General features: G+C 41.1%; 1 protein-coding gene across 8 annotated transcripts in view; it reads right to left on the bottom strand.

Annotated features, from left to right (window-relative positions):
- Positions 1-6498, bottom strand: part of Tmprss7 (transmembrane serine protease 7) — a 42245-nt gene extending 35747 nt beyond the window's left edge. For 5 of the 8 annotated variants that reach the window (XR_384541.2, XM_017316908.1, XM_006521916.2 and 2 more), the window contains exon 1: positions 1552-6498. Coding sequence is in view for 7 of the 8 variants with exons in the window: in XM_017316908.1 (XP_017172397.1) it covers positions 1552-1599 (48 nt within the window). In the remaining variant the exon portion in view is untranslated. The remainder of the gene's footprint in view (positions 1-1551) is intronic. The other 3 variants (XM_006521915.3, XM_006521914.3, NM_172455.3) reach the window with 3 other exon arrangements.
- Positions 6499-12555: the final 6057 nt, after the last annotated feature.

The raw sequence follows: 12555 nt of genomic DNA on the forward strand, positions 1-12555 counted from the left end.
GTGCGTTGACTTGTTCTTAATTTGAATGTCAGAAAGAATTGGGTTTGGGAACATTTGTTTCATGAGACAAGATCTTCCTATGTAGCTCAAGCTGCCCTTGAACTCACAATTCTCCTGTCTCAGTGTCCTAGGTGTTGGGATTACAAGAACATACTGCCATACCCAGATGTTGATGGCCTTTAAAGGCTTGTATTATTCTGATTTTCTCTTGATTTCTTGTTTTTATGTCTGGTGGCAAGATTAAAAATAAGCATACATGTGAGCTTCTCACATGAATATGCTGATTTCCTCATTGTAACTTCCTAGCAGGGCTAGGGAGACAAACTAAAGAGGTGTGATTATTTTCGCTGGCCTGGAGGGTTGGATGCCGACACTGTCTTTTTGTCATTGACAGCCGCTAAACTGGTTGGTGACTCAGTTTCTCAATCATAAATAAAAGAATCTTTCTAAACAAAAGCGAGAAATGAAGTAGATGACTCACTAGCTGGTAAAATTGCTGGTTTATGGGCATTGGATTGCTTGAAAAGGGGGAAATGCATTATTTAGCTGTTTCCTCTCCTCCTCTCTTATTTTCTCCTCTACCTTCTGTCATTTGATTCTGTGAATTCTTTAATAATGCATGTGAGAGTTTAGCTTCTTAGACAAAGAGATTTATACATGTCAGGGTAACTAAACTCCAGTGATGAAATAACTTTTAAACACACATCCTTTTAACAGCAGCATTACAGGAAAAAAAAAACAAAGACAAAACAAAACAAAACAAACAAAACTAAACAAAAGAAACCAAACCAAACCAAACCAAACCAAACCAAATTAACAAATAAAAAAACCCAACAACAATGGTGAAGAAGTAAATTGTCTGGCCATCTCTGTTACCCTTGCCTCATCCTCTCACCCTCTTCCTCCTTCTTCCCGTCCAACTGCCACATTTTCCAGTCTTTAATCCTGCCAACTAATGGGATAATATGGGGCCAAGTACACTTTGCATTATTCATGATGCCCTCGTTCTCTTTGCCAAGCATCCTTGTCAACCCTTGGAATGAAAAGCTGTCTCTATCTCTCATGGTGAAAGTGAACTGGACAGACTTCATTTGATGTGGGTTTTTGAAGGGGTGAGTTTGTTCTTTTGGAAAGAAAATGAGCCACTGTAGGAAGAGTTAAGTGTGGCGTCAAAGCTACTTTTAAGCATAACTCCTGAAGGAGTAAAAGAAGTGTATGGAAATGCCAACACATATAGAATGCCAGGGCCTAAGCTGGATCTTTAGGTACCAGAACATATTATAGGCAGTCTCGGTTAGCACTAGTGATTAAATTTTAAAGTGGAATTTATGTAGCAATCAGTACAATTTCCCTGGACTTTTCTAAAAACAGTATTAACCAATTACCATCTACAGTCCTTTAAAACAAACTCACATTCACAAAACCTATTAAATACTGTAAAATTTAAGCATTTATTTTTGTCTTCTTTGTTTTTACAGCCACGTAGATTCATTTCACCAGCAGCACACAGTGTTCAAGCGGAGAGTGAGGGCTTCCCACGGCTGCACTTACTTTGAGGTCTGAGGACTTGCAGGAAGGATCACTTTTTTCTTTATCCATTTTCTGTCTCGTGTGTGTGACCACGTAGGGAAGTCTGCAGGCCCGTGTTCACTCGCTTCCTCCCATGCTAGCTTGAAAAGAATGGAGAGGCAGTTGCCGTTTGTTCAGCTAGCTTACAGGGGAACGGAATCAGCTTACCACCCGGGTCCAGTTCAGAAACTGAAGCTGTCTTCCTGCTTCACTGTAAAGTTAAAGGGACCTAGCATGCAGCAGGTCACTGACAAGGATGGGTTTCTGTATGTAGCTCTATGATGAGCCAAGGACTCAGTTCCTATCGGAAAGGCAATCCATCAGTCCCAACATATTGACAAGTCTTATTAAGATTGAGTTAACCAAGCACACAGCTTCCTACTGACCTCTCTGTGTCCTCATCTTAAATATAACGTCAGAATGGTCCACTTGCATTTGCTCTTCACATCTGCCTTCTTCAAGCCTTTCTGAGTCTACAACACCTGGCTCGTTTGCTCAGACTACCAGCAGGATTATTCTTCTTATGCCAAGAAGTCTTCACTGGTTATACTATAGAAAAAGCAAGCCATTAAACCGGGCATGGTTCTTAATCCTAGAACTTTGGAGACAGAAACTGAAGGACAGGAACTTTATGTGGACTCGATGGGTTATATTTAGCAATGTACACATACATATATGTCTGTAATGACAATTGATTAATAAAGAGAAAGAACATTAATTTGAAGGAACTCAAGGATGGGGTGTATGGGAGGCTTGAGGGGAGGAAAGAGAAGAGAGAAAAGTCACTAAAATACAATCTCAAAAACAAACAAAAAAACAAAATACAGTCCAGTTTGAGTGAAGAGATATATGCCAAGACAAGCATCTGACTGTTAAGGGTAGACTCTAGATGTGGGCAGATTTACTGATGACATTAAGTTCGTTCAATGCAAAGTTCTAAATGTTTCTTGCTAAGACGCTATGATGTCCTTACAGGCAGGAGCCTAGCATGGCTGCCCTCTGAGAGGCCCAACAAGCAGCTGTCAGAGACAGATGCAAATACTCACACCCAACCAGTGGACGGAAGTCTGGGGCCCCTGTGGTTGAATTAGGGAAAGGCTGGAAGGGATTGTGGAGGAGGGCAGCCCCATAGGAAGACCAGCATTCTCAACCAATCTGGACCCCTAAGATCCCTCAGACACTGAGCCACCAACCAAGCAGCATACCCTAGCTGGTCAAAAGCTCCCAACACGTATATAGCAGAGGACTGCCTGGTCTGTCCTCAGTGAGAAAAGAAGCACCAAACTGTTGGAGAGACTTGAGGCTCCAGGGAGTGGGGAGGTCTGGAGTAGGGCAGGGTGGGAGTGGGGAGGAAGAATGGGATGAGAAACTTTCAGATCTGGTGAATCTTGAATAGTATAATGACTGGACTGTAAAAAAAAAGATTATATATATATGATGCTGGTCAGGAAAGGATCATTTCTGGAGTGAAATACACCAGACAGCCATAGATCTGAATAGATGTGAGGAAAGCTGGAGTACAAGACAGATAAGCTGGTAAGCAGTTTGGAGAACAAGCATTCTTCAACCTCCTTATTGTTTTGACTGTTACTGATGTTCTGGGAAAGAGTTCCTTAAATTCCAGAACATATCACAAAAGACAACATAAAGATCAAATGCAGGCTAATGTTCCCATCACGAACAGCTTGAAAGGCAGTCCCTATCATCAGTAGAGGTCCTGTGCAGAGGGAAGCAATGCAAGCAGAGAGCTCGCAGTGGCCTAGCTCCAGGGAGAAATATCTCTCCATTAGGGTCAGCAGTTGCCATGGAGAAAACAACCTTAACCTCAGGGTAAATTCAACCCATAAAAACCTTGCAAGTGTTTCAACTCTCTGCACCAAAGCTACTGCACACTGAAGGCTTGACTTAGCCCTGAGTCATGCATCCAGCATAGGCAAGGTTCTGAGACCTTGGCACAGAGGCACCCTGCAGTGGGAGGTGACTCGTCCATCTTTGCCTTAACTGCGGGTGAGGCCAGCTTTGCAGCAGCTAAGAAGTGCATTTCCATCACTTAGGCTCCTCTTCCCCCTGCTATGATAAATGCACACACACAGAGAGCTGCCATCTGACTGTCGCTCACTGCCAAGCCCTCGGGATGGGGTGGGAATGTCAAGGTTGTTCTGGTCATCGCTAGTGCTCGGTAATAAACTGATGACTTTCCTTTCCTTTTTGACCCACAAGAAGGACTGTGATCATAATGCTTCCAGTCATATCCCATGGATCTTTAAAAAAGGAAAAAATCATCTTTGATCTGGAGGACTCTGTGTCTTTAACGGGGTTCCCTCCTTTAGGCCCCACCCATGCTGAAGCTGACGTGTGTGTTCAATACTGAAAAACAAAGCTTCCAGCCTCACTTTATTCCTTTATGAACAGAAGCTCTTTTCATCTGCCCCTGCATTCTGCTATTGAAGAGCTTTCTTAGTGTGACACCAAAACACCTGACTGTGTCCTTCTGTCGCAGAAACACATCCATCAAATCATGCATTTCAGACTTTATTTCTCAATGTCCCCCTCCATCCATCTGCTTATACCCTTCTTGCTTGGCATTCGGTGACACATAGCAAGTATTTTTAAATGATAAAATATTTTACTTTTTTGTTACTGCTTTTGGTTGGTTTGGTTTGGTTTTCCAAGACAGGGTTTCTCTGTGTAGCCTTGGCTGTCCTAGAACTCACTTTATAGGCCAGGATGCCCTCGAACTCAGAGATCCACCTGCCTCTGCCTCCTGAGTGCTGGGATTCAAGGTGTGCATGGCTTATGTCATTGTTTAATGGAGGTATGCAAGCTGCCAATTACACCATACGGTAAGATGTATGATCCCAGAGATGTAAAGATTAGCCTGAGCCATAGAGAAGGATGACATCAGCAGCACTCCTTCTAGCACTTCTGCAAGGTATGCATTCCAACCCAAAGCAATCTCTTGCTATTTTGCTTCTTTTCTTTTCTTTTCTTTTTCTCTTTTTTCTTTTTCTTTTTCTTTTTCTTTTTTTTTTTTTGTTTGGCTTTAAAAGCTCTGCAATGCATGCTACTATTTGAGACCTCAATTAGAAGAATTCATCAAGCTGTACTTTATGGCACCTCTCACATTGCCTTGTTCATGAATTATCATATCTATTTCAATCTCCAACCTTACATCAGGCAAAGCTATCATCTTCCACACAATAGCCTTGATAGATAGGAAGGAGAGAGAGCCTTGACAGAATTTTATTAGGTTTTGGGCTTGGTTCCACCCTATTTACAAGCTAGTCAGTTAGCCTCTTACAGTCTCACGGGTTCTGGCAGAACACATAAAAGTTGGGCTTCAAAAGCAGGATGAGCATCGGCTCATTTAAGTTACTTCTCTTTTCCCCTTAAGTGTCATGAGTGTTGCAACATGGTCCAGGTAGATGCTGTTCTCACACTGTGTCCACATCACAACTGAGGGAATCAGCGCATGAGAACTGTATGACTTTTACATGAAGCAATAGACACACAGTTGAAGATGAAGGGATTCCCCCACGGTCCACTCCAAACACACCCTGCTAAGTGAACAAGGTGCAAGTCAAGACACTGCATTCTTGACACTCACAGCACAAAGGACTCTCTCTAAACTTGCAGAACATACCACCACAGACTGGGAAATCTACACAGCCGCAGCAGAACCTTACTGTCCCACAGTCCTTGAGGCCAGAAATGCGACATTAAGGTGATGGTAGAGCTGTGCTTCCTTTGAGACCTCCTTTTTCTTGCTTCTGATCATTTGCCAGCAGTCATTGATGTTTATTGGATTGCCACTATCCTCATGTGGATTTTGCTTGACTCAGGTGGAATCATCCATGGTCAACCATATTCATCCTTGGGAAAGGGCAAAATAAAAGTACAGCGAGCTGGTAGCCCTTTTGTTCTGGTTTAATTGTCCTACTACAAAGCTCTGCTTTTCTTTTGAAAATGTTTTATATGAGAAGTGCTCAATTCAGTCTATACATGTGGTTGGATTAAGGAGCACTGGGGTTTTGCTTATTGACTTTTTGGTTAAGATTAAGTGACAAACAATGGTGTGGACTTACCACAGCCACGTTGACTCACAGGCTTAACCAGACAGACAGTGCGAGGCCCAGACTGGTCTACAGAAAGCAGTAATCTCACAGAAATCTATCACTTTCATGAGCTACATTTGACCCCTGTCTCACAGGAGAAGCTTAACTGGCTAATTTCTTGATAACAGAACATATCTGTTGCACTGAAAGTACTGATTTTGGAAATCATGAAAGGCTCATAATATTAAAAAGGAATGACAGTAAATTACTAGGAAAATACAAAAACAATGGAAGATGAGAATAATTCTTAATAAAGAATGAAATGAAGCATGAATACAAAATAGGCTGAGAATGGAGAAATGTTGATAAAACGAATGAAAATGCCCCTCCAAGGCATTGTAGATATGTGTTCTGTGGCCTACACTGGCCTGGAGATTAACAACCCTGAGCCAGGAGTCAAGTCCTGCTCGGCCTTGCAGTTGGCATTGGCAGCAAGTTCATGTCTTTCCTGCTACTCCATTCTCACAGTTTCAGTGTGGTTGTCGGGACAACCACTCCACACACTGTGTGCAGAAGCTGGAATCTGAACAACGTCCTATTCAACTGCTTGCTCCTCGTTGCTTTCAATTAATGGTCTCAACAGCTTTAATATAATTTACAAACACCAAGTAAGAAATGCACCCTGGTATATGTTCTACTCGTTACTTCCAGAGTAGAGATATTGGGATTGACGTCCACAACACCAATGTCAGAAATCAGACCTATCCTGCTTTCTCCCCCCAAAAAGATGAACCATTTCAGAATTAAGTTGGATCTTTTCTACCATAAGCAGATAGATAGATAGATAGATAGATAGATAGATAGATAGATAGATAGATAGATAGATAGATAGGTAGGTAGATAGATAGATGTGGATACAGATATATAGATACAGATATATAGATGCGATAGATACAGATACAGATAGATACAGATACAGATACAGATACAGATGATACAGATACAGATACAGATACAGATACAGATGATACAGATACAGATACAGATAGATACAGATACAGATACAGATAGATACAGATACAGATACAGATACAGATGATACAGATACAGATACAGATAGATACAGATACAGATACAGATACAGATACAGATACAGATACAGATACAGATACAGATACAGATACAGATACAGATACAGATACAGATATAGATAGAGCCTGGCTCAACTAAGGGAGTACATAGAGCTTATTGGGTTTTGTTTGTTTGTTTTATCTTTGGTGTCTAAGGTTCAGCTTTGTTTCAGCCAACACAAACAATGTCTCTGTGTGGTTTGTGTTATAACAACTAAGTTACTTTTTGTTGATCCCACTGGCATCTCTTCTAGTCTTGCCCAAAGTTGAAAATATTCAGGTAAGTATTGATTTACAGAGGGTCTCCTGGTTGTCTCATGCTTACTGTTCTCGTGAGAATGGTAGACTACAGTTGATTAAGTTCATAGACCTACCAACATGAAGAAGGCCCTAATGGAGTCTTGCTGCTTCTGCAACAAGCTTCTGGTGCTTTGAGGCACTTTGTGGCATCCTATTCCTTTCTCTTTAGGCATAAAGGGTATATGAGTGGATGTCTCTGCCAACTGATCCCTCACAGGATCAACAAGACCAGAAAGAATTCTGACTTAAATGATAGTTTTCCACTTTTATAAGTTGAATTTTCATCACTAGAAGTCTCTGTTAGCATCCTCCCACCGTCACCCACAGCTGCCAAATCCCTTTACTCTGAGCTAAGGCTCTTCAGATCCATTCCTCTGTCGTTGGTGTGTTAGCAAAACAGCGGAGGAGGGAACCTGTTTACAGGGCTGGTGTCAAACCTTGAGAGACATTTTCCAGAGCCGTCTACTCAGAAGTAATTGTACAGCAGGTTTGCTGCCTGACTCTTCTCATGATGAACCTACACCACCTACTAGCGACTAGCTAGGGGAATCCTTGTTCTTTATGCTAGCTGAAGCATAGCATAGAAGCTGATACATCTGGGTGCTCCGAAAATTTTAGTTGTTGTATTAGTTATTAGTTAATCACTTAGGTTATTTCATACAATATTGACAAATAGGTAATTTCATGAACTTTGCTTCTTTTGCTATATAGGGGAAATGTTTCAGACATTTCCTTCTCAAAATTAAATTGTACCCAACATGAATACTTCAGTTACCTTACCTCACTCTTCCCCTCTGAAAAATATGCCAGATTTGCATAATATCTACGTAGGTTTGCAGGAAAAATTCCGATCTAATTTCACGTGAAAGTTTCCAGTGTATTATAAGCTACATTAAATATGAGTTATTTATATACACGCAGGAAAGTATTAAATCCACCCCTTGAGCTGGGTCCAGAGAAATCGACATATCTGTGATTTCCTGAGCTACACCTGGAAAAAGTCTTCATTGTGCATTTGTTCTGGGGGTGGGGGGGGGGAGATCAAGTGCTATTTGAGTGCAAAGACCACAGTTTTACTCAGGTACTCCCTGAAGCTCAGCCCTGGGTCTTGGATGCAGAAGGTAGTATTATGCTGTGATATTTATAAGGCTTGGAAATAATAGTATTCACAATTCAGAAATTTGGGCATGTTTGTTTGTTTGTTTGTTTGTTTAAGAAAGGGTCTCATTCTGTAGCCCTGGCTGGCCTAAAACTCTATGTAGATCAGACTAATCTCAAACTCACAGAAATCTGTCTACCTCTGCTCCTCTAGAACTGGGATTAAAGAAATGTGCCACTATATCTGGCCCACAAAATCAGATTTATTCTCCTGTTTTAAAAAGAAAAATTATGGAAATATGTTTTGAGACTGTTATAATCATTAAAGGATATGGACTGTATAGACAGAGTCTGACATTTAGCACATGAAAAATAAACATGTGCTAGAATATGAATGTATGGATCACTCTAAGATTCATGTTAATAATTATGAGCCTAGCACCTCCCCCAGTCTCCAAATGTTAGCCTGAAGAATGGGGCCTTTCACTGATGGGGAGGTGCTTGCCAAACCCTATCCCTTATGGATGAGCCATTGGCAACTGATAGATCTTGGGGAGGAAGAATTATTCTTTCTTGAAGGTGTTCCCAATGGTAGGTGTTTCTGTGTTTCAGTGGATGGCCTCCCTTCGATGCACTTATGGGTAATACTAATTCAAATTAATGAGCTATCATAAAAATGAAGAGATGTGTTTGGAGAGCAACGTGTGGTGGAGGAATATGGGGAAAGTTAGAGGGAGAAAATGGGGGGGGTTAACATGGTCATATTTCATAGTATACATGTATGAAACTCTCAAGGAAAAAGACAATAATAGTACAAGTAAAGGTTATTCATCGATATTTATTATTTCTACTGCAATAAGGTGATATAAAAACAGAAAAGTTTAAAAATCAAAAGGATTAAAGAGTGGGACCCCTGAGGTCAAGGAGAATGGTGCAGTTCACTAAGTATGTATCTTGAAAAAAAAAGGGAAGACTTGAGTTGAATTCCCAGCACCTTCACAAAAATAACTATGGTGATATATATTTGTAGTCCTATCATTGAGAGAGACACAAAGATCCCTGTGGCTTGCTGGCCACCAACCTAGCCTAACTGGAAAGATCCCAGCCAGCGAGAGATCCTGTCTCAAAGGAGGTGGAAAGTATTTCTGAGGATAATATATTTAGGTATCTTTTGGCCTCCAGAGACATGTTACAGAAACACACACACACACAGAGAGAGAGAGAGAGAGAGAGAGAGAGAGAGAGAGAGAGAGAGAGAGAGGAGAGGAGAGGAGAGGAGAGGAGAGGAGAGGAGAGGAGAGGAGAGGAGAGGAGAGGAGAGGAGAGGAGAGGAGAGGAGAGGAGAGGAGAGGAGAGGAGAGGAGAGGGTAGACTGGGGTCTCTTGAGGTCGCTTCCCTCATGATGGCATTAATATCTATATGAAAGAGACTTCAGACACCTCCCCAGTCCCCTTCACCTCTTCCACTAGGTGAAGAGAAAGGTTTGGTTCCTTCTTGGGAAAACAGCAATATAGCTCCATCTTTAAAGCTGAGAGCAAAGCATGAGAACTTCTGGTACCTTGTTCTTGGAGGCCCAACCTCTACACCTCTAAGAAATAGGCTCCCATCATTACAAATTGTCCAGCATATGGTATTTTGTGAAAATAGCTCCATCAGATCTATGGTATCTCTCAAGTGAAAGTCCCACAGCTTTTATCTTTCTAGTTTGTTCTGAGACAGGATTTCTTCACAGACCATCTGTCATGTTTGAACCTGTGTGAGCCAACACCATCCCATTACAAGACTGATGTAATGTTCTCTCAAAGGAGTATTGATCCAGGAATATGGAACAGAATGGATCTTTAACTTTATCCTACAGAAGGCCATTCAATCTGTGTTTCATTAAAATAAAGGTCAGTAGGACAATATTTGTTCTAGACAAATGTGCACTCTATGAGATTTATCTTTGCCCTTCAAACTGGCTTTACCTTCGTAGCTCAAGGCTATAAAAGTTGTCATATTTATCTTGAGAATATATTACAGGCTGGGAGCCACACCAGAGATTTGGATGGTGCTGAGAAATAAATCAATTAACCACATTTCACTTAAGCTCTCTGGCCTAAAGCATTCAAGTGAAATTCCAGAAACAATAATTTCTCTTCTGGCGCCATGCTTGGTGGTCATACTTACCAGTCAACCTTCTTGTTTAATCCAATCCTATCTTCTTCATGGGGTCCCTGTGAGCATGACCTGCTCATAGGTTTAATGGACTATGAGACCAACATGAAAACCACTGGGATTTGGGGCAGGGTTCTGAGCTTTCCAAGGAGAACTAACTTTGCAGTTGCCTGTGGACTTTGGATTCCATCAATGCCCTAACATGATGTCTTTTCAAATATTCACAAACTTTTAAAGAAGGGCAGTTCTAACAAGAGTTAGAGAAATTGGCAGGGACTGATTTGTGAGCAATACTGTAAACTGGTAGTGTAGATGGTAATTTGGTAATATTATTCAAAATGGATAAACATAGGTCTCTACGAGGACATTTCTTATGGTTTTATTTTCAATAGTGTGACTAGAAATCATTTTAAAATCCAACAATTTACAGATTAAATAAGAGATGACATATAATGACCCTGGATTTTCTCTTTTGTTGTTTTATTATTTTGTTTAAATTTACATTTTGAGACAGAGTCTCACTATTAGCCCAGGCTAGCAGGATTATAAATGTATACCACTATGTCCAGCATACACAGTAGGTTTTCTTTTTTTATTAGATATTTTCTTCATTTAAATTTCAAATGCTATCCCCAAAGCCCCCTATACCCTGCCCCTGCCCTGTTCCCCTACCCACCCACTCCCACTTCCTGGCCCTGGCATTCCCCTGTACTGGGGCATATGATCTTTGCAAGACCAAGGGCCTCTGCTCCCATTGATGGCTGACTAGGCCATCCTCTGCTACATATGCAACTAGAGACACATCTCTGGGGGGTACAGGTTAGTTCATATCATTGTTCCTCCTATAGGGTTGCAGACCTCTTTAGCTCCTTGGGTACTTTCTCTAGCTCCTTCATTAGGGGCCCTGTGATCCATCCAATAGATGACTGTGGGCATCCACTTCTGTATTTGCCAGGCATTGGCATAGACTCACATGAGAGAGCTGTGTCAGGGTCCTGTCAGCCAAATTTTTCTGGCATATGCAATAGTGCCTGGGTTTGGTGGTTGTATATTAGATGGATCCCTGGGTGGGGTAATCTCTGGTTGGTCTTTCCTTCTGTCTTAGCTCTGAACTTTGTCTCTGTAACTCCTTCCATGGAAACTTTGTTCCCCAATCTAAGAAGAAACGAAGTATCCACACTTTGGTCTTCCTTCTTCTTGAGTTTCATGTGTTTTGCAAATTGTATCTTGGATATTCTAAGTTTCTGGGCTAATATACACTTATCAGTGAGTGCATCAAGTGACTTCTTTTGTGATTGGGTTACCTCACTCAGGATGATATCCTCCAGATACATCCATTTGCTTAAGAATTTCATGAATTCATTGTTTTTAATAGCTGAGTAATACTCCATTGTGTAAATGTACCACATTTTCTGTATCCATTCCTCTGTTGAGGAACATCTGGTACAACCACTCTGGATGTCAGTCTGGAGGTCCCTTAGAAAACTGGACATAGTACTACAGGAAGATCCAGCAATTCCTCTCCTGGGCATATACCCAGAAGATGTTCCAACTGGTAATAAGGACACATGCTCCACTATGTTCATAGCAGCCTTATTTAGAATAGCCAGAAGCTGGAAAGAACCCAGTAGGTTTTCAATGATAATGTGTTCAGTAGGTTCCATGTGGAAGATCTCTTCATGATGAAAGGATTAGCTTCTTCATCTGATCTTGCTGGGACATGCCACAGGTCACATGCATGCTAACTACATATCTGTGCTTTCTGACACTAAGGAAGCTTAATTATGATGTCACTAAAGGGAACATACTATCAAGAGATCCTGAGGATGGAGGAATTCAAGAGACACTGCATTTTTGCTCAAGACTGCAAGAGTTTTGATATTTTGAGACTATATTATATAGGCTCAGAACCAAAGAGCGCTTTGATTTTACTGAGTTATAAATCAGTTAACCATATTTCACATAAGCTCTCTCACTTAAAATATTCACTAGGAGCCATAATCTAAACACACGCATGCTAACACAAGTAAATTGCGTGTGCAGTTTATCCCGAGGGTAGAATGAGTCGTCCATCAACCTCAAATGACTAAACCATTTTACAAAACTGTAAGGTAATAGGTACAAAGTGGATAGTAGTATCGGGTGTGCCTTCCAAGGAGAATTAACTCAGATATTCGTCTGTTGCAGGATATACTCCAGGTCATTTTGAGCTGACCTTGTGCCAAAGAAAAGACTAATGTTAAAAA

Source organism: Mus musculus, chromosome 16, assembly GCF_000001635.26.
Source record: "Mus musculus strain C57BL/6J chromosome 16, GRCm38.p6 C57BL/6J".
Classification (NCBI taxonomy): domain Eukaryota; kingdom Metazoa; phylum Chordata; class Mammalia; order Rodentia; family Muridae; genus Mus; species Mus musculus.